The sequence below is a fragment of the Lycorma delicatula genome, chromosome 4 (assembly GCF_047948215.1).
Source record: "Lycorma delicatula isolate Av1 chromosome 4, ASM4794821v1, whole genome shotgun sequence".
Lineage (NCBI taxonomy): Eukaryota > Metazoa > Arthropoda > Insecta > Hemiptera > Fulgoridae > Lycorma > Lycorma delicatula.
This window is the reverse complement of record NC_134458.1, coordinates 9,995,180-10,017,570: the sequence shown is the minus strand read 5'-3', so window position 1 is coordinate 10,017,570 and position 22,391 is coordinate 9,995,180. Positions and strand designations below refer to the sequence as shown.

Sequence of the window (22,391 nt, the reverse complement as noted above, 5' to 3'; positions counted from 1 at the left end):
TAATTCGTGTGTAAATGAGAAATTAATATTTATAATATAATAAATTGCAGATTTCGTATGAATATTGAATAATCTATTATTTTCGAATACATTTTTGTAGCACTTTGTGTTGATCGCCGTTTTCTAGTAAAAAATTTTCTCTAATTGAAATTCACATGACAACAGACGTTCTGTTTTCTTTACAAGTATTAACTTTTCTTATAAGCAATTTCAATCTTTACACACGTCTGCAGTGTTAAAACCAAATTTGCAGTAATCATATTATTCCATTTATTGTTTAAAAGGGGAGCCGTTTTCAACTTGATTCATTGGATAATATTTTTACCTATTAATTATCTTTAAAATTAATTTAACATTTTTTATTATGACGTCAAATCGGTTGATAGAATGCGAGTTTTATGTTATACATTATATCGATCTGTCTCTTGTTACAGATGCAGAAGTTGGGGTGGTTCAGAGGACGACGGTGAAGGAGTTAATGGTGACGGTGAGGGTAGTTGGGGGAGGGGGAGAGGGAGGGGCAGAGTGCCTTGGCGAGCTTCTAGTACGGACTGGACGCGACTTGAATCCAGTCTGGACTTTTGGCAGCAAGAACACTCCAGACCTCTTCCTCTCCCCGACGACTCAGATAAATTAAGCAAAGTTCGATACAATGACACTGGAAGCTTGGAGGAGGTAAATTTAAACTATCTATTTTATTCTTCATAAGTAGACCAAATGATATAGAATTAAATCTACCTATATCCAAATCCTAATCTTTTCTCATCTAATTTTTTTCTTTTCGAAAGAGATTAAGTATTAATTTTATATTAAATGCAGTGCTCTTCTTGGATAATTTGTTATACTCAAAAAGTTAATTTAAATATTTAATGTGCTACATTTTAAAAAATATTATGATGAATTCATTATTGAGTAAAACCTTAATTGTGGTTCTTACAAAATGAAGAGTTCACGCTAAAATTAAAGGAAAAGAAATGAAAACAAAGACTCAATATTTAATTTTTTATTTTAAGGGTAAACAGCCAGATAGGTTATTATTATCCAGATCACCCTACAAAACATCAATGCTATAGGAGAATTACAGAAAACATTTACATATTTTTCTGAAAATTTGTAGAAGGCATATTAGAACACAATTTTTTTTTAGTATGGCAATTAGCAAATAGAAATAACAACGAGGGACCCAACATTCTTCAAAAAAGAGAAGAACCAAAAGAATAATTGTAAAACTTTTATTACTCAGAGAAGAAAACTAACTACAAACAAAATAGCAGAAAAATGAATCTTTAGATATAAAGCAAGTTAATACAAAAAAAAATAATTAATGATATATGTAATCATAAATTATTCAAATCATTTTAGGTGTTAATAAAAAAATAACAAAGCAATGTACTTAATGCATGATTTATTGTTGAATAGGGCATTTCAAACGGTTTAGTTTACAACTCTTAACAACTTGACAAAGTTCCATATGAGCATCTTTTGTGGTATGTAAAATATCTAAACGAATCCAGTTTCACGCCACACATTATGAAGAATATCTGGAGTTATTCCAATGATTACACATTCTATTCTTATTTTTTATGCTGACAAACTTCGTTGCATTTACCTTGTTTTTGATGAATTCCTAAAGAAAGAAATCAGTGTCATAACATCAGGGAATTGAGGTGGCCATGGAATTGGTCCATCACGGCCGATCCAATGTTGAGAAAATTGTTCATGTAGATAGTCTCTAACATGTAAACCCCAGTGTGGTGTGCGCCATCTTGTTGGGAGTAAACGTAGGGAAAGATGACCTCTTGTCAGCTTTGTCGACCCGCGAGGGTGTGGTAATTGATATGGACTGCGTCTTTAATATTTTGCTGAATGATTTTCTCCCGGATGACACTATGGTGGGTGAGGTTTCATACCACCGGCGTGTCAGGCGGGAAGTCGCGATTTTCGAGACCGACTTACAATCTTCTGAGATCACTGAGGCGGAGGGGCGTCAGGTGAACTGGAGTATGACACGGCACTGGATATGATTGTGTCACAGTGCAGCTCTTTGTCCGAGTGGATCCAGTAGTTCTTGGTCCTCTAACTAGAATATATAATAGGTTCCTCTCCGCCGGCCACTTTCCGGCGTTTTGGAAGCGTGGAGACGTGGTATTGTTGTTCAAAGGTGGCGAAAAAGATCCTACTGTTAGTTCTTCATACCGTCCAATAACGATCTTGCCTTCAATTGGCAATGTTTTTGAGGTCCTATATTTGCGCATTAATGTTAGATTGGTCACTGATCATTTACTAATGGACAACCAGTATGGTTCAGACCGGGAAAGAGCACTGAGGATGCCATACTAAAGGTGATGGATATAGCTTCTTCTAGTTCATGCAAAAATGTATTAGGGATTTTTCTGGACATATCCGGGGCATTTAATAACTTATGGTGGCTCTCTGCCCTGTTTCAGGTGCAGAAGCGTAAGTGTACACGAAATGAACTAGAAGTGCTCTCAAGTTATTTCAGCCATCGGACCGTTTTCCTGCGTGATGCCGGCTCGGAGGTTCGTAAGATCTTAACTAAAGGATGCTCTCAGGGCAGAGTTCTGAGTCCCTTTCTGTGGATTATAGAATTCGATTCAATGTTGTGATTGAGGTTGCCATGTGGTTGTCGTATCGTCGCTTATGCTGACGACGCGCTGGTAGTAATTAAATGGGATTCGTATAACGAAGTAGAGTTCCGAGCTTCTGATGCTTGTGTGACACTCCGTCTGTGAAGTCTCCAACATAAGATGATTTTCTGCCCAGAGAAAACCACAATGATATTGCTTAAGGATCGATTGGCTGCTTCCCGGCGAATCCGGGTTCGGATGGCTGGTCTTCCCATTCGGTACGTTTCGGCTCAAAAGTACCTGGTTGTTATCCTTGATGAGAATTTTCGTTTCAAGGAACATTTGTATGTAGCAAAAAAGGCCGCTGATGCTTTTTATGGAATCCGTAGAGTCATTCATCCCGATTGGGGGTTGAATTACCGTACCATGCATATCCTTTACAAAGGTGTCAGTGAGGCTTTATACTATATGCTGCACCTGTCTGGGCTCACCGCTTGGCTTTTAGGTTTTACGCGGACATTTTGCTGCGGGCCCAGCGACTCCTCTTGATGGCTGTTATAGAACAGTCTCGCGGGAGGCAGTCTGTTATAGCTGGAGTCAAACCAATAGATATCTTGGCTAATGAGCGTAAGGAACGCTACATTTCCAAGCTAAATAACCTATTGACGTCAGAATGAAAGCAGGAAATTGAAGACCGGGTCTCTACACACATGGCATATTTCCTATAGTGTCTGATGTAGGTGCGATTAGATCGGTTCCCGCAATCGATATATCACACAGTTGTCTCCGGGCATCGTGCCTTTCGGGCGAGTTTGGCTAGGTTTCGTTTTGTGGATTCGAGTCAATGCCCGAATTGTGGGACTGATGATACAGTCCTCTATAAACTCCCCCGATATGAGATATACGTCCTCTATGTCTGTCCCCGATATGAGATCGTACGTTCACGAGCTGTTAGGGAACTTCAGAGAATACATTCCTTTCTGGATCTCCGTATTAACTGGATGATCCGCGAGAAGTAGTGGCTGGTTTTCTTCGCGCCCTTGCGGTGTCTAGGTCTGCAGAGGGAGTTTAGTCGAGGTATTTGATCGTGGCAGGATCCCGAGTGGCTAGGGTTCCGGCCTAGGCATTGGATTGGTTGGAGGTAGGCGCATTGGCATCGTGCCACGGTTATATTGATATTGTTTATAATTCGATTTGGGGCTCCCGCTGGCAAGAGTAGCCGCGTTGCCGGGGTATGGTAGCCCGTGCGACCAGGGGCGTGGCTTCGTTCCTCCGGTGGTGGTCTTGATTGTGACTTGGTAATGCTGCGCGAGACTCTATGATAAGATCCAGGGGGGGGGGGGGGGGGGGGGTTGCGGGATTTGTCCTGGCTCCTGCGCGGACTGGAATGAGGTTACGTTCCCCTTGTTAGGTAACTTAATTTGGTCGACTTATTTTCGTGTAGTTCTGAATTTCTATGTTGCGTAAAACATAATTTTGACTAGGATGAGTGTGGCGCTGATTTAACTTTCAACTCGTTCATTTTTTGAAGCATTCACAGTCACGAATGGTGCTGTTAAATTTTGACTAGGCGCGGGGTCCGCGCTTCCGTGGTTTCGGTTAGTTATTTTGAAGTAATAATGTTAGTTTGGATGTGAAGATGTCCGTCTGAGACCTACGTGAAGGCAAAATTTGATTTGTATTTTACTGATGCAAATGTCTGCCGAGGCATTTACATCGGTGGCATCCCGACCGAGGCCTGGCTGTTGACTGTGAGATATAATCAGTTAGAGGGTCTAAAGACGACCTCCGGTAAAGCTCCTCAGGGCTCGGAACGGATGGGGTGTTGTGGCGACCGGTAACGTCACAAGATGTGTGTTTCCCCCTACGGAGTTGGGATGTCAATTGCGGTATTCCCTGTTCTAAACTCACACGACATACACGGATTTACACACGAATACACACGATTTACCCGGACTTTCCTGAAAAGTTTACTCAATTCACAATGTCCTCGGGGACGCGAGGTCTTACGCACTTGTTTTTGTGTACTACACTTCCTGTATCTTTAAACAGCCGATACCAATGTTTCATACACTCTTTATTAGGAGAATCACAGACATATTATAAAAGAGAATGTCTACAAAGAGTGATAACAGATCCACTTTCATGAAGACATGGTACGTACATTGCTTTCTCCTGCACGGTAGCTACTGCTCAATTGACGATCACCCCGTTTGTATGTGTCTCTAGAACCGAGAATAATATCTGAAGAAATCAACATGCCTAGAACCTAGACTAATGTTTGAAAACATCAACGCGCGCTACAATACTTTGTTCACTTTCTATTAACCCCTAAAAATCCCTGAATAATTTATATTCACCTATATTTATATATATATATATATATTTCGCCGAATGTCTTCGACGGCATGTGGCACTTAATAACCTTGTAGTAGCCCTAAGAAGGGCTGTCGTCGTCGAATGGCTTCAACGGCTCGTAATTTATAAACTTGTGGTGGCTCTGAAAAGGGCCGTTTTTTGCGTTAGCTCTGAGAAGAGCAGTTAGGTCCGGAAGCTGGTTTCCTACAAAGTTGGAAAGTTTTGCGGCTCGTCCATTGAAATGAGACCGGGCTTTCCCTCAGCGACAGTTGGATCCCCACTAGAGCGTGACAGTGGTGGTTCCCAGAGCCCTGCAGGGTCGGCATCGGTCGTCTTTCGCCGGGGTGGCCAAGGCGGTTCTCTTCGAGCGATCTCACGCTGGACCGGCTAGGGCGATTGAAGCCGGGCGAGCTGAAGGGGGAAGGTAGCGTCCGCATCCAGCGGCTTGCTCGGCGGACTGGCTAGGCCTGCTGCTCCGGCGGGGATGTTGGCATCCACCGGGAGGTTCCAAGTTGAGGCGGCCACGGAACTTCTTCTGTCTTAGTTCGATCTTCTTCTTGGTCTTCTCCAGATGGTGGTCGACGATGAATTAAAAATTCACTCTCGTGTACGCTCTTTCATTAGAGTCTGAGAGTTGTGGGGCCGCAGCGCCGCTATGGTGGGAGAACTGCGCGGTCAACTGCTAAGCGGAAGTCGCGCTTGTACCATCGCGTACTTATACTGTGATCCAGGTAATATCTGAACTGCTATAGTTGTCGCCCGCCCATATTAAATTAGGCATATGTGTGTGTGCATATATATCTATATATATAAATATTTTTTTTTTTTTGTTGTCTTCAGTCATTTGACTGGTTTGTTGCAGCTCTCCAAGATTCCCTATCTAGTGCTAGTCGTTTAATTTCAGTATACCCTCTACATCCTACATCCCTAACAATTTGTTTTACATATTCCAAACGTGGCCTGCCTACACAATTTTTCCCTTCTACCTGTCCTTCCAATGTTAAATCGACTATTCCAGGATGCCTTAGTATGTGGCCTATAAGTCTGTCTCTTCTTTTAACTATATTTTTCCAAATGCATCTTTCTTCATCTATTTGCCGCAATACCTCTTCATTTGTCACTTTATCCACCCATCTGATTTTTAACATTCTCCACATTTCAAAAGCTTCTAACCTTTTCTTCTCAGATACTCCGATTGTCCAAGTTTCACTTCCATATAAAGCGACACTCCAAACATACACTTTCAAAAATCTTTTCCTGACATTTAAATTAATTTTTGATGTAAACAACTTATATTTCTTACTGAAGGCTCGTTTAGCTTGTGCTATTCGGCATTTTATATCGCTCCTGCTTCGTCCATCTTTAGTAATTCTACTTCCCAAATAACAAAATTCTTCTACCTCCATAATCTTTTCTCCTCCTATTTTCACATTCAGTGGTCCATCTTTGTTATTTGTACTACATTTCATTACTTTTGTTTTGTTCTTGTTTATTTTCATGCGATAGTTCTTGCGTAGGACTTCATCTATGCCGTTCATTGTTTCTTCTAAATCCTTTTTACTCTCGGCTAGAATTACTATATCATCAGCAAATCGTAGCATCTTTATCTTTTCACCTTGTACTGTTACTCCGAATCTAAATTGTTCTTTAACATCATTAACTGCTAGTTCTATGTAAAGATTAAAAAGTAACGGAGACAGGGAACACCCTTGTCGGACTCCCTTTCTTATTACGTATTCTTTCTTATGTTCTTCAATTGTTACTGTTGCTGTTTGGTTCCTGTACATGTTAGCAATTGTTCTTCTATCTCTGTATTTGAACCCTAATTTTTTTTTAAATGCTGAACATTTTATTCCAGTCTACGTTATCGAATGCCTTTTCTAGGTCTATAAACGCCAAGTATGTTGGTTTGTTTTTCTTTAATCTTCCTTCTACTATTAATCTGAGGCCTAAAATTGCTTCCCTTGTCCCTATACTTTTCCTGAAACCAAACTGGTCTTCTCCTAACACTTCTTTCACTCTCCTCTCAATTCTTCTGTATAGAATTCTAGTTAAGATTTTTGATGCATGACTAGTTAAACTAATTGTTCTGTATTCTTCACATTTATCTGCCCCTGCTTTCGTTGGTATCATGACTATAACACTTTTTTTTGAAGTATGACGGAAATTCCCCTTCTTCATAAATATTACACACCAGTTTGTATAATCTATCAATCGCTTCCTCACCTGCACTGCGCAGTAATTCTACAGGTATTCCGTCCATTCCAGGAGCCTTTCTGCGATTAAAACTTTTAATGCTCTCTTAAATTCAGATCTCAGTATTGTTTCTCCCATTTCATCCTCCTCAACTTCCTCTTCTTCCTCTATAACACCATTTTCTAATTAATTTCCTCTGTATAACTCTTCAATATATTCCACCCATCTATCGACTTTACCTTTCGTATTATATATTGGTGTACCATCTTTGTTTAACACATTATTAGATTTTAATTTATGTACCCCAAAATTTTCTTTAACTTTCCTGTATGCTCCTTCTATTTTACCAATGTTCATTTCTGTTTCCACTTCTGAACACTTTTCTTTAATCCACTCTTCTTTCGCCAATTTGCACTTCCTGTTTATAGCATTTCTTAATTGCCGATAGTTACTTTTACTTTCTTCATCACTAGCATTCTTATATTTTCTACGTTCATCCATCAGCTGCAATATATCGTCTGAAACCCAAGGTTTTCTACCAGTTCTCTTTATTCCGCCTAAGTTTGCTTCTGCTGATTTAAGAATTTCCTTTTTAACATTCTCCCATTCTTCTTCTACATTTTCTACCTTATCTTTTTTACTCAGACCTCTTGCGATGTCCTGCTCAAAAATCTTCTTTACCTCCTCTTCCTCAAGCTTCTCTAAATTCCACCAATTCATCTGACACCTTTTCTTCAGGTTTTTAAACCCCAATCTACATTTCATTATCACCAAATTATTAACATCTCAAAAGCCTCAATCCAATTCCTTTTCTTCTTCCTCATTTTCTGTGCTTCACTTCCATACAAGACAATCCATTTATTACATTTAGATAATCTCTTCTTTAACTCTAAGTTCAGAATTTTGTTATGTTGTAATTTCTTTTTCTTACTGATGGCTTTCTTTGCCATCATTATCCTACCTTTTATTTCCACTGTGCTCTTCCAGTCCTCTGTCACCATAGTCCCTAAATATCTCTAATTTTTTTACATTTCTATTCTTCCTTTACGTATCCATACCACTAAATCCTCTTTATTCCTAACTTTCATTACTTTTATTTTTACTATATTTATTTTCATTTCATATTCTTTCATTTCTTTTCCAGGCCTGTTAACAATTTTGAAGCATGAATATGCCATCAACTAGAATTACATATCATCAGAACTTATGCATGTTATTTTTCATCCTCCTGTACTTATTTTCTTCTAATACATTCCTTATCAAATCAATACAAATGTTGAAGAATATTGGTGAGAGACAGCATCCTTGGCTACCATCTTGACCTACAACTATCCACTTAGTCATATTCTTTACTTTTATTTCTGCTGTTTGCCTCTCATATAATTCTTTAATTAATCTTCTGTCTTTTCTTTATACTGTTTTGTCTTTAAGAATCTCCATAGTTTTCTCTCATTTGACTTTATTAAATATCTTCTCTAAATCTGTGAAACCCAGCTCATTCATTTTCCTCTCTCTAAATATATCTTTCCAACCATCCTTAGTAATCTGATGGCATCTCTGATTCCTTTACCTTCTGAAACCAATTGTTTCTTTCCTACATTTTCTTCTATTATTCTTACGATATCCAGTTTAGGACTTCTAATATTTTAGCAGCAAGGCTATTAAACTTATTATTCTGTGTGCTGTACATTTTGTGGTACCAGTTTTCTTCAAAATTGTTTGCATTACTGTTTTCATAGTTTTCAGACCATTCTCTAATACTGTAACTATTACATGATATCATATAATTACAAAATCAAGGATAACTTAACAAATCATTATGCACAATTAACCAAGGAGTTTGTTGGACTGTCACCAAATAACATGAGGAATCCATGCATTGACTTAGTGTCCCAAAAGAAAATTTGATAAGGACAAAATTTCCATTTGAAATTCTTCATGGTGACTTGCTCAGACAACTTCCACAGAAATACAATTAAGCCTTAATCTTATACAAATTATTATTCATTTTTCCAAGCTATCTTTTCCCAGCATTTTATAGAGAACATATGTACATAATTTTCATACAGGGACATTAGCTCAAAAATGTTGGGGTTTCTCAACTCTCTTTTGAAAATTGTAATTCTACTGACAAATAATTTAAAATAAATAACCTTATATGAAAAAAAGCTACCCATTATAGAAAAAAAATTATAATAAATTTTTTCATTTCACATGAAAAATCTGTTTCTTACTTTTCACCAGTAACTCAAAAACTGAAATTCTAGTTTTAATTATTATCCGTGTATTTCTCTTTTAATTTTGTCAAAAAGTATTACTTACTTCAAAAATATTGTATTTTTATTTTCATTAAATTAAATTAAAACACAAATGGCCGTAGGAATTACTTACCTTCAAAATTTTGGATGAAGTTTTAATTCAAAACATCCCCCTAAATACAATCATTTTTAAACCTTGAATTGTATACCCGGTGATCATATTTTATTCATAAATCTTTTATCGCCTGATCTTCAAGTATTTTATACTTAGTTTTTCAATTATCAAACAGGATGCTAAAAATTTAAATGATATTAAATCTATGTTGTACTAAATTACATTAATATTTTACTCCAAAGTAATAATACCTTAATACATTAAAAATATAAACTTCTCTCTCATTGTAAACAATTCACCATTCAGCTTAAAGTATATAAAACTGTTTTTCATGTTAGGCAAGACATTCAGTTTGATTAATTTTTCCCAGTAAAGTTCCACCAACTTATATGTGTTAAAGGTTGTTTTGATCAGTTCGCAAATGAAGTAGAAACATTAGTTTTACACACACAAATGATATAATTGTGTATTTAAATTTTCCAATTAAAAACAATAAATGGAAATCATAGGAAAGATGAAATGAATTGAAATTGTAAATTTTGTGCTTGATTTTTTCTTTATACTTACAACCTGATGGTTATTTGATGGATTGCCTAAAAACATTTCATACTGAAAATAAAAGATTGTAAAGCATGGATGAATGCCATTGGGTGATGCTATGTTTAATATTTTCCTGTAGAATAAAATAACTGGGTGCCATTTCTATTTCTTTGGACACTGCATACTTATGGCTTTTTTTGACTAGCAGTCAGCGGATAAACAACTCATTAAATAAACACATTTAATGTTACTGAGCAAATATACTCTTTGTTTCTGTAAATGCTATTAAAATATAACATGTGTTATTTTAACTAAATTACTTACAGTTCTGAAATAATGATATGAGTTGCATTAGGAAGCAGTAATATCTTCAAAACAAAAATAATTTCAAAAAATGTAGAATTCTGGCTTAAAATTTAGTGTGAAGTAAGATGCCTGGCTTTATCCAAAGAATAATATTAGACCTATTGCTTTGGTTAATTTTACATCCTGTAGACAGAAAACTGAATTCCTTCATAGTATTACAACTATAGTCACTACCTCACTGAGCTCCAGTAAAGAAGTAGTTGCCTCACTAGATACCAGAAGATGCCAAAAAGGATTCATAGATAAAGCCAGGGCAATAGTTTGCACATTTAAAATATCTTTTCAGGAAAAAAGAGGTCAGGAAAGAAGCTGAGAAGAGGAAGGATCAATTCACAGAGGAACTGCCTCTGGTCAGTGTAGTTTATCATCTTTCACAGAAACAAAAGTGATGGTGATACAAGTAATTGTCTCTATAGGTAAAATCAGGACGATGTAGTTCCTTGCATTAATCCTTTTCAACTATAATATGAAAACTAATTCTTTTGAATTCTGCTATTCATAATAATTTATTATTAGTAACTCAATGGAAAATCTGTAACATGTTTAATTTAAAAAGTCTGATCTCTAAAAAATGCTATATAAAAAAATAGCAAAACGTATTTACTATGAGATATTGATGATTCCTGTATGTTAGGTGCCATGACTAAACAGTGAAGGTAACCTGACTGAAAAACAAATTACTTCTGAACGTAGCATAACCAGTTTCAATGATAACAACCATCCCACATCAATTGCACCAAAAAATGTGAATTCTAAAGTGATATTCTGTTACCTTCTTTTCTGAACTGAGTCTACTACTGCATATCAGCATGTTTTCAAATCTTGCATGATAAATTTTAAGTTATTTTTATTAAATTTGGTTTGGTTTGTTTCTTTAAAAGTTTGTAGATTTAAATAATAGTTGATGTAATTAAAGTGAGTCTATAACACGTATTATGTACCTATCAATATATCACCATATTATTAATAATAATATATTATTCAACTGTCAGTATACCATTATTTTTTGTAACTCAGTTTTTTTTTTGAAACAAAAAAGCAAAAATCTACTTATTAAAAATATAATTGTCTTGATAACAAATTTAAAATGTTCTTCATGCTCCTCATAGACTGAGAGTTCAATATTTAGTGGAATTAGCTCTTGAATTGCATGCTTCTTTTTTTTTTAGTTACACCCAGTTTCTTTATGATTATAGCTGTCATTTGCTATGTTATGAAATTTTTTATTTCTAATTGAAATAATATAACTCGGGTCAGCATCTTTTTAGAAGATTTCTTTAATTGTAGTAGTAAATTGGAAATAATCATGACAGTAACTAAATTTAAAATTTTTATTTTGTTAACAGGTGAATGTTGTGAATTTGGTAGATTATTTCGTAGAAGATGATTTGATGCTTCACTTGGAATCTGACAAAGAGAGTATACGGGTTTGTATTCTGTTAAAGCAATGTTTCTTCTACTTAATATTAAATAACTGTCGAGTAATAAGAATATTTTACTGACAAAATTAATTCATAAAATATTGTTAATTTTAACTATTTACTAAAACTTATTTTAGTTCATATTTACTTTTTATACAGATTAAATTTGGAAAAGTAAAGTTAGATCCTTTAAAAATACATAATTTGATAAAATTTAATACAGGAAAATAACTAAAAAAATATATATACACGATTGTAAAATTTTTTACAATAGGCAGGAATTTTCAGGTGATATATATTTCTTTTGCATGTGCTTTGATGTTAAGGTTATAATCAAACAAATTTAAAGACATATACAATCTAACTTAACCTTAATTACTGGTTCTATTCTTTTAAACAAAATTGATATAAAATTTTCTATTCTTTACTTAGGAATAATCTACCGATTTTCTTTTGTCACTTCATATAAATATTGAAAATTAGTCCACTTAACTTTTAATACATACAGTAGCATGCAAATTAATCTGATTACAAATGTTAATTAATAAAAAGTAATGTTATTTAGAAAAAAAATCATACTTGTACAACTTGTGAATATTTGGAAATTAATACATCTTCTTTATTCTTAATTACTTCATGTACATGATTTGACATTGATTCAACAATACTACTACACATTTTTTGATTTCTTTATTATGAAACCATACTGATATTATTGATTTAATGAGGTAAATTTTTGCAGTAAAATTCAAATTTGAAAGTCATTTTTTGACTACTGCTGAAATATTTTCAATTGGGTTTAAGTCTGAGGGTTGCCTGGCCCCACAGGAGCACTTTAATGTTTTGTTCATCAAAAAATATTTCCACTTTTTTGGCATATGGCATGGCATCAGTTGTTGGAACAGACCATGTTGTCTTGTGGGAATTTGTTATGAAGTTGTATCACAACCCTTTCCTTCGGAATCTTGATACATCCATCACTTTTCAACATACTGCCTACTGGAAGTAATGAGCCTTCAAATGTGAAATAACCCCAAAACATTTTTTTTTCTGGGAATGTTTAACTGATTGCTATGTATGAGTCAGTGATGTATTTTCATTTGATGCTTTTCTAACGTATGGACCATTTACTCCTGAACATAAAAATTTGGAGGAAATAACATTTTTCCAGTCTTGTTTGTCCGGGTAGCATGTACTTTGGCCCACAAGAGCCTTTTTTTCACATTGGTAGTGTTAAAAGCTGCTTTTTATCTGGCTAATGAGCTTTCCACCCAGTTGCAAGAAGTTGGCATCTAACAGTTGTTCCAGTGGCTGCTAATTCTCAATTTAAGTCCACAGCAAATAATTTTTGATTAAGTATTTTTTCCCCTAATAATCAAACTTGGGTCAGATTAGTTTTTATTTTACAGCCACATTTGCCTTTCCTTTGAGGTGAAAAGGCATTTTAAATTGTTTTAAAATACCATTCACTTTTCCTAGTCTAACACCACACTCAGAAGCTATTTGTCATTATGTCATACTGGTATGCTCAAAAAGAGAAACAATTTTTGAACACTTTCCTTGAGTTATGTACATTATTACATATTAAAGACACAGAACAAAAAATACTATTTATAACATGAGAATTGCTAAATAACTAAGCAATAACCTTACTTACCCAGATAACTTAAAAATGGGTGTGGTCAAACAGTATAGCCACAGCATTGAAGAAAACACAGTTTCCTGTGTTCTGATTAATTTGCTCACTACTGTATAATTATATGTATGCTATCCTACATAGAGTCAATAATATTCATGTCATATAACTATGTATTCATAATGAGGCCAGTTCATTTTCTTAATACTTCATTCATTAACATAAATAAATAAATGTACTATTCAGCTTGATGCATAAGTATGAATATAAATCATTTTAGGAAATCTGTGTCACACTTCTGGACATATTATATGATAATTCTGACAGATCTCCAGTGACACTTCTAAAATCTGGTTGACTTCTTACTGGATGACACTTCTAGCGCCATGAAGCTATCCATTGCTAAAAACATCAGTGAACTGGTTTCCCATAAATAGTGTAAAATATGTAGCATATTCAATTATGTAGCAGCTAGCATCCGTAATTTTACTTTGTAGCACTTTGTCTGGCAGATTTAGCATCATGCATTTAGTAAGTTTGGAATTTGTAATACCACCCAAAAGTTGCAGGATTCTCCTCCAAATTGTGTATTAGTAAAAATACTGAAAATACATCTCTTATTTTGTCTCCATATCTTTTTGACTCATCTAAAAATGTTTAGACATTTAGCAGAGTGAAAGCATAAAGTTGACACAGCAGGGGCAGAAAGTCTGGGTTCGTAGGTAAAAGGTACTGAAGCCTTTCAGTAATTCCTTGTGTTTCAAGAAACGTGAATCTAGCTGGGGCATGAAGGTATCCAGAAATCGAATAAAAGTAGAGACACGGAAGTAAAGTTCTGGTGTCACTGATGATAAGTCCAAGTTTACTTGGTTTTTTGCTCACGCTGCCATGCAAGGGATTTGAATGGAAGACCCCAATCTCTTCAAGACTTTAGAACCGCAAATGAAAATTATTCATCAATATTTTTGCGTATACATTTCATTTCACTGTTAATATCTTCAGCAAGGTTCACTGCTTCCACGAGATCAATAGTTGAATTCTTCAGGACTTTACACAATGGGAGAATAAAAGAAAACAGTCTCTGAATACAAAACAGCAATATCACATATTGACAGTTGGTCAAAGCACATAAAAGTGAATTTTGCTTGTGAGGATGAGTTTTTGTCATTCCGTTCTGATATACTTTGAAGGGTTGCAATAATAGCGTCGTACAATCCCACCACTGTGGCCATGGAATTATACCTTTCCAACCAACGTGTTGTGCAAAGTTGAATGAGTGATTCATGGCCTCCAGTTCGGCTCGCCAGTTGGAATATATTAAAGAACACGGAACGATAATGTGAAGTCTCTATTTTAAAATATGAACTGCAAAATGCACAAAACGTTAAACGAACGTTCCACAACAAAATCTGAACTCAGACTAACGAATGAATACCGGTCGTCAATGTACAATATTTCATATATGCACTGCTGCCACTGCAGAGCTGTCCCGACAATATGTTTAATAACAAGTAAGTTTATATGATGTCGGCCTTATTTTATTACAAGGTCGGTATTATTATCGTACCTTCTTAGTAAGCGTAACGGCTTTGATTATCTTTCCTCTCTTTCAGTAGACGAGGAGGGGTATTTGCTTTGACACCCATCGCGCCAGTGAGAGCACTGCCGCCTTCGCAGAATGCTGAATGACGGTTACTTTGTCGCACGTAGAGTGATACACTGTACGCGCAGCAGCTCCGAGTACAGGGATTAAATTATTGAAGAAGGAAGGGCGGCGGACTGTATTTTATGTCGATAGATTTTGTTATTCTGACAGTGAGAAATTAGAGAAGAGAATACGATGGATTTTTAAAAAGATACTCAATTATATATGTGTAAATTTATAGTATGTTTATTTTATACAGGCCTAATATTACAAAGTACTTGAACCTTCAAAGGGGGGGAACCTTCAAACCCGGTAATCGCCCCTTGCGCACGCCCCTGCTGCTAGTACATGTAGAAATGAAACTGCCTATATGTTAAATGTAAACACTGAATTAATATGACTTTTTTTATAGACAATGTTAATTTAAATTCTCAAACTAAAAATTTTAAGTAAAATGTTAGTAAATTGGTTAAACTTTAAGTGAAAGATAATGTTTTGTTTGTTTCTTGTGTAATATTTTTATTGTGTTTTTGTTATTTGTTTTGTTTTGTAATTAATACCACATTTCTGTTTGAACTGTTATTTTCATGGTATATTAATTATCCAAAAAAATTACAATGAAATTGTAAACCGTACGGGAAGAGTCTCACAAATGTCATTTCTTTCGCTCAAAAAACAAAAATTTCTGTAATATAAATAAAACTGTTTTTAACAAAATTATACTGATATCAAAAAAGTTAGACAATGCATTTCTATTATCAAAATATATTGTTAATTTAGAATTCTGTTAAAAAAAAATACATGTTACATATTTGTAATAGATAATAAAAAATGTTTAAGCGTTCCATATTTTTTTTTTGTCTTCAGTCATTCAATCAAAATTCTCTTACCCGTTCCTTCCCTAACAGAAGGGTGGAGATCCCCAAAAAATATTATTTAAGTTAACATGTAGCCCCTTATCGAAAAAAAGTTTTGTGTCATCAGTCATTTGAGTGGTTTGATGCAGCTCTCCAAGATTCTCTATCTAGTGCTAGTCATTTCATTTCGGTATTCCCCTTATATCCTACATCCCTAACAATTGGTTTTACATATTCCAAATGTTGCCTACTTGCACAATTTTTTCCTTCTACGTGACCCTCTAATATTAGAGCGACTATTCCAGGATGCCTTAATATGTGGACAATAAGTCTGTCTCTTCTTTTAACTATATTTTTCCAAATGCTTCTTTCTTCATCTATTTGCCGCAACACCTCATCATTTGTCACTTTATCCCCCCATCTGATTTATAACATTCTCCTATAGCACCGCATAATAATAAGCAAAAAATAGAAAAATTTGTTATAAAACTCTTACCGGCCGTTTTCGTTTATTAAACAACGAATAATCATAAGAAATGTATTATTTCTGTAAATGTTATATTTATTACATATAAATGAAATCGGGCGGGTAAGTGTAAGAAATGATATCTGCGAGACTCTTACTGTACGGTATACAATTTCATTGTAAGTCTTTTGGATGTCACTCCGTTCTGTTAGATTATTTTTTATTTTTTTTATGAATTACTGTTTGTTATCTTTATTTATGATTTATTATTAAAATTTATTGCCTTTCTTGAACAAACAAATATACCGTTTTTTTAATTTCTCGTCCAATTTTTTTGTTGATAATACTATTCACTTCATACCATAGTTTTATTTTTTTAATACAACTAGTATAATGACCTTTTCGAATCGAAGATCCGTGATGTAATATTGCACTTATTACTTCGTAACTGGAACTCTCTATTTTTATCGTATCTGTGGACACACTTTTTGTATTATTATTATTAAATGGACTTATTTTATTTTTCCATCAAATAGTTCTAATTGTAGAATAAACATCTTACCAAACGAATTTATTTCTGTTTTATGTAACAAATCTTTGTTGCCACATTTCAACACTTTCCTACTGTTCCTGTTTTTTGTGTTTTATTAGCAGCTATAATCTCTTGTAAAGTATTTCTTATTTTTTAATGAAGTGATGGAAATAAAAAAAATTGTTTCATCTTTAGTACTTCCATTTACATAAGAACATTTACTATTAAAACAAGCTGTAGTATATTTTCTTTTAAGTTTTATTATTTCAAGTACATTATCAAGTTTTTGTACACTACCTAGAACTATCAAGTATTGTTACCTAGCGGCGCGATTCGTAAACCCACCTTTTTGAGGAATAAGTGACATATTCGAGTTCAGCGGTTCATCAAATGGAAGAAAAAAATATTGTCCAAAAAAATGCGAGGTATTTTTTGAAAGTATTCTTTATCACAAATTTAACTGAACTGAAATATAATGTTTTCATCCTTATTTTTTAATATTTTTCCCTTTTCATTTCACTTTTAGGTTAGGACATGTTTAGAACTGTGAACATATTTCGTTGATTCGCCGTGCCGTCCAGTTCTGCGGACTCTTACTGGCGAAGTTCTAACGAACTTCTTGATTATGGAACAGTTGTTTATTAGGTTGCATATTTCTTTTTTAAGTCTATACTAATTGCTTATGTCTTTTTCGTTATTTTTAAATGTTATTACAGGAAGAACTTTGATAAGTTTCATTCTTTTCTACTTCTAAAATTTTAGTTTTATGATTATTTGAATCCGTTTCATATTTCATATGGCCAGCTAAATATGAAGTTTGACTTCTTATTAATTTAATTTTTTTATGCTCATTTTCCCCAAGTATTTCTAAGTTTAAACTAAAAGATTTATTTACACCTAGCTAAATGTCAAATTTCTGTAGAAAATAGCAGATATATGCAATATAAATGAACAATTACTTACCTATTTACAGATAATTCTTAATATTACTTAACTTTGTAATGTTGTAACTAGTGTATCATAATGATTGTGGCTGCTCCTGATTGATCAATAATTAAAAAAAAATGTCATATAACCATTCTAAAAACTATATTCTTTAAAATTAATGTAACCGTTTCAAAATAAATTGAAATATAGAACTTCTTTATTATATTTTGATGTAGTCGGATCAAACATTTCTAGTTATCAATAAGATATTATGTGCCCTGCTCTTGTAACCACAAAGCAATTGAACAAAGTTTGCTACTTGTGATAGAAATGTATACTCTAGTTATTAAACAGAGATTAAGTTTGTTATTAATATCTTTTAGTTAAAAATCATATTTTCAAGAGGAAATGAGATACAATTTCCTCTTATAACTCTTTCAGTCAAGGCTGAACGTAAAAGTTAGTAGTATTTTTCATAATTCAGTATATGCAATAATTATTTTGCCAAATATCAAAGGTTAATTGTGAAAAATAGTTTGAGTTAAATATCTGTAAAACATTTAATATATAATCTTATCTACAATATTTTGCTTCTGTCAGTATTTTAGCTGGAAGCAAGCAAATTTTATTAAATTATTGAATAATAAATATTTCATCACATTTATGAAAAAATGGTTAATATGAATGTCGTAAAATTTTGTATAGTAAAAAATTATGTAATTTTTTACTTATTTTTAATACCCACTACAGTTTTTTCATAATTATGGAATAAACAATGCTCTTTCAGTTTAAAAAGCTTCACATTATTAGCTGTTACTTTAGACTTTAATGTAATGGTTTTTAGACTTTATTTTCCTTCTCTGCAGGCTATGAAATGAAATTAAAATAGATTTTCCTAATTATATTATTTTTATAAAATTACTTATTTATTTATTTATTAGTTATAAATGCATAATGCCATTTTTACAGTGATATAAAGTTTAATAATATCAAAAGGTAATTACTAAAATTATACCACTATTGTGATATCATTATCTTTGTCCTTGTATCACAAATAGTTATGGATCATTAGCTACTAAAATTGGCAACACCATGCAGTGAAATTACAGCCAGCATTCATTAAGTTCAATGAGCTTTGGGAACCAGTTAATTAAACATCACTTCATCTGTTTGCATTTTGTCCTTACTTCATACCTTCAGTTTACAGATTACTACTCTCAAAGACATTCTTGGTATTTTGGTATCATCAGGTTGTAAGAAAAGAGATGTGCTTTTCAATCTTACTCGGGAACAAATGGCTAACATTTCTTACTTGCTCAATGCTTTGTCAGGATTGTCCCAATATCTTATCCATGACTCATGATATCGATTATTTAATTCTAATATGATCCATAATTTTGTATACCTTATCTTCATGGTACGTAATTGGAAGTGATAGATTAATTTCATTACAACTCTGAGCCAATTAAATGCATGCGTCATAAGTTTTATAAATATTTTGCCCTTGTGAAGAAGGGATTCACTCCTTTGAGTGAACACACTGGCTACTATTTACCACTACAGCATTATTATGTTAAGATGATGAGCTAAGCTTACTGGCAAACTGCAGACTGATTACAACATGTTTAGTTACATATACAATTCTTCCACAACATAGAAATTAGTAGGTGCTGTTCCTTTACGATTGTTTCCCAGGTTCAATATAAATGTTAAAGTTGCTATAAAATTGTTTTACCTGTAACAATAAATCACATTTTTGATATATTACATTATATTACATAATAATAGCACATTAATCCTTGATTGATTCATTCATAAGATATTCTGAAAATCTTGAGATATTTAATGCAGTTTTCTTGAATCAGGATCCACAAGTGGCTGCATGCCTTGTTCAAGCAATAAGTGTGTCTGTAGCTTCTTACAGCCTTGATTCACCAAGCCTGGAAGGATTGTTAACTAGAACCCAACTACAGGATACTTGTTGAGGAAAACATCAAAGATCCATTTGCGTAAGAATACAACTTCTTTGGTCAGGCCTCAAACTGTCAATCTCTCCATGGGAAGACTAACAGACTGGCCACCTATGTCAAACTCAAAATGGTTTTACACACACACACCAATACCAGTACCTCTACCAGTGGAAATCTTCCTTGTAAAACTTATTTAAATAACTTAGTTCAAATAAATTAAATAACTACATATATTAATGACAATGTATCTACACTTATGGCTAATATGTTACATTAAATACAGAATGAAAAATAAAGATACACCCAGTGACTAAAGATTCATTCATCAATAAATATTTATAAAAATTATCATTATTTTCAGGAAAGAATATTTTTGTGTTAATTTCAAAATTACAAAATTAGATCACACAATATAATAACAAAGCACACAATGACAAACATACAAACCCAGGAGTACAAAAATTAGGATTCAGAATATAAAAAGTCAGTATTCTAGATACTGCATTGAACAAAAAACAGACTCATATTAATTCACAAAGAATACATGTCAAATTTATTATCCACAAAAGATACATTGTTAACACTGCAGCAATACTGAGGAAGGAACTGGATTATAGTTTTGAAAAGATCTTCTTGAAATATATTTTTAGGTGTTTAGAAAGACAGCTGTAATTAACTGTTCACAAAATTTCACTTTGTATAATAAATGTTCCAATTATTTGTGTGTTTTAAGTTTTAACTGAAATTCTGATTCAATTAAACACTGTTTTCTTTTTTATAATTTTTATTCTTTAATTGTATACCTTTGCTGAATAAATGTATAAAATACATGATTGTGTTTTAATTACTACTTAATCTTTCACCAAGGTTGAGATAAGAAAAAAATATGTTTATGGTTTGTAATTGATGGGACTATAATCCAAGAAAAAATAAATTCATAAACTATACATTATTATTTTCATTTGTAGCAGCAATATAAAATGCTGTGGCAGTTAAGAGCAACATTTGAAGAAGATGAAGATAAGAAACATCTACTGAACACTCCAACTGCACCTCCTCCAACTCCATCTTTAAAATCTGCAGCACCAATGGAACTTCCAGACCCTAACTTGCAGCCACAATCATCTCCTGATCAGTCTCCAGGTAATGTATCAGTATAAGAAAGTTAGATAGTTTTTACAAAAATGTTCTTTTATTGTATTACAATTACATACAGATTATTATGCTTATTTCCTTCTCTTTTTATCACATGTGGGAGCTACTTTTCTTAATATCACTAAATGTTTGACCTCCTGTTAATAAACGTCTTTATAAATAACTTGAGTTGTTCATTATTATTTAGCTTAATATTTTACCTTACTTTGATTTGAATTTTTATGATATCCATATACTTTGGTCGTTTGGGTTCAGTTAATCACATTACTCTAGTGCAGTCTTCCTTTGTTTGGACAAGCCCAATTGTAGGATTTTTATCGATTCAACATGTTGACTGCAGACTATGCCTCAGTGGTATAATAGCAGTGTATGTCCTGAAGCGGTTGACTTCTGGCATAACTTCTCCTTTATAAAAATTCAACTGCTTATACTAGCCAAGTTATGGTTTTTGTTTACTATGTTGTACGTATCATATCAAAATTCAACCTTTTTATATCTGATAGAGCAACCAGCTCTACTTATTAGTAACTGCAGCTGACAGCTAAGATAGAATGTATTTTTTTTTTATTATAATTATTATTCAATTATAAACATTTTTTTAATAAATATAGTAACTCTAGCTGAATTTAAATATTTTTCTCAAGGAGAAAATAACAGATTAAAATTGTTGTTATTCCAATAATTTTCACTTTCCATTTCATCTGTATTCTTATAAAAATAAAAATGTATCCTTTTATAAAAGAATTATATTTTCCTTATTCAGTAATATTTAGTATTAAATTATTAAAAAAAAAAAATTGTAAATAATTTAAATAAGCAATATTCTAAACTGGTTTTTAAAATTAAATCAGATTGAGAGTATCACTTTATAATGCAGTTTAGAATACAAACAAATCTGACCTACTCCACAGGTCAGATCACTTTTTGCATTGGATTGCACGACAAATGATGTTGTTTAGTCTTTGTAGGTTATCAGAATTCATAAACCATTTTTCAAAAAAAGTCATTAAATGAAACATTAAAAAAAATTATTGTCTCACAGTTACAGTTTATAGCCTGTTTTGAGGCACTACATTATTAATTAAATAAAAATTTGTTGCCAGAGATCCATTATATTTCATATAATTTTTGGGTTTGTTTGTTCTAATTTGTTCCAAATGATTTTTTAACATGAATCCTCTTTTTGACTTTAATTTATACTTCAAAATTTTATGTTTACAACATTTTTACCCAAAATTACTTGTAATGGGCCCAATTATACCAAGTAATGTGTTTATTTGTAGTTCCTTACTCAAGAGGTTGCCTATGTTCTATTGAGATATTATTGTACTGTGAGTTCTTGTTCAGTGGACTAGTCACCA

At 33.2% G+C, this 22,391-nt stretch overlaps 1 protein-coding gene across 7 annotated transcripts in view; it reads left to right on the top strand.

The window, feature by feature from the left end:
• Positions 1-22,391, top strand: part of LOC142323095 (uncharacterized) — a 352,611-nt gene that overhangs the window by 312,154 nt on the left and 18,066 nt on the right. For all 7 annotated transcript variants that reach the window (XM_075362275.1, XM_075362276.1, XM_075362273.1 and 4 more), the window contains 3 exons: positions 435-675; positions 11,768-11,848; positions 20,844-21,018. In XM_075362275.1, the coding sequence (XP_075218390.1) occupies positions 435-675; positions 11,768-11,848; positions 20,844-21,018 (497 nt within the window). The remainder of the gene's footprint in view (positions 1-434; positions 676-11,767; positions 11,849-20,843; positions 21,019-22,391) is intronic.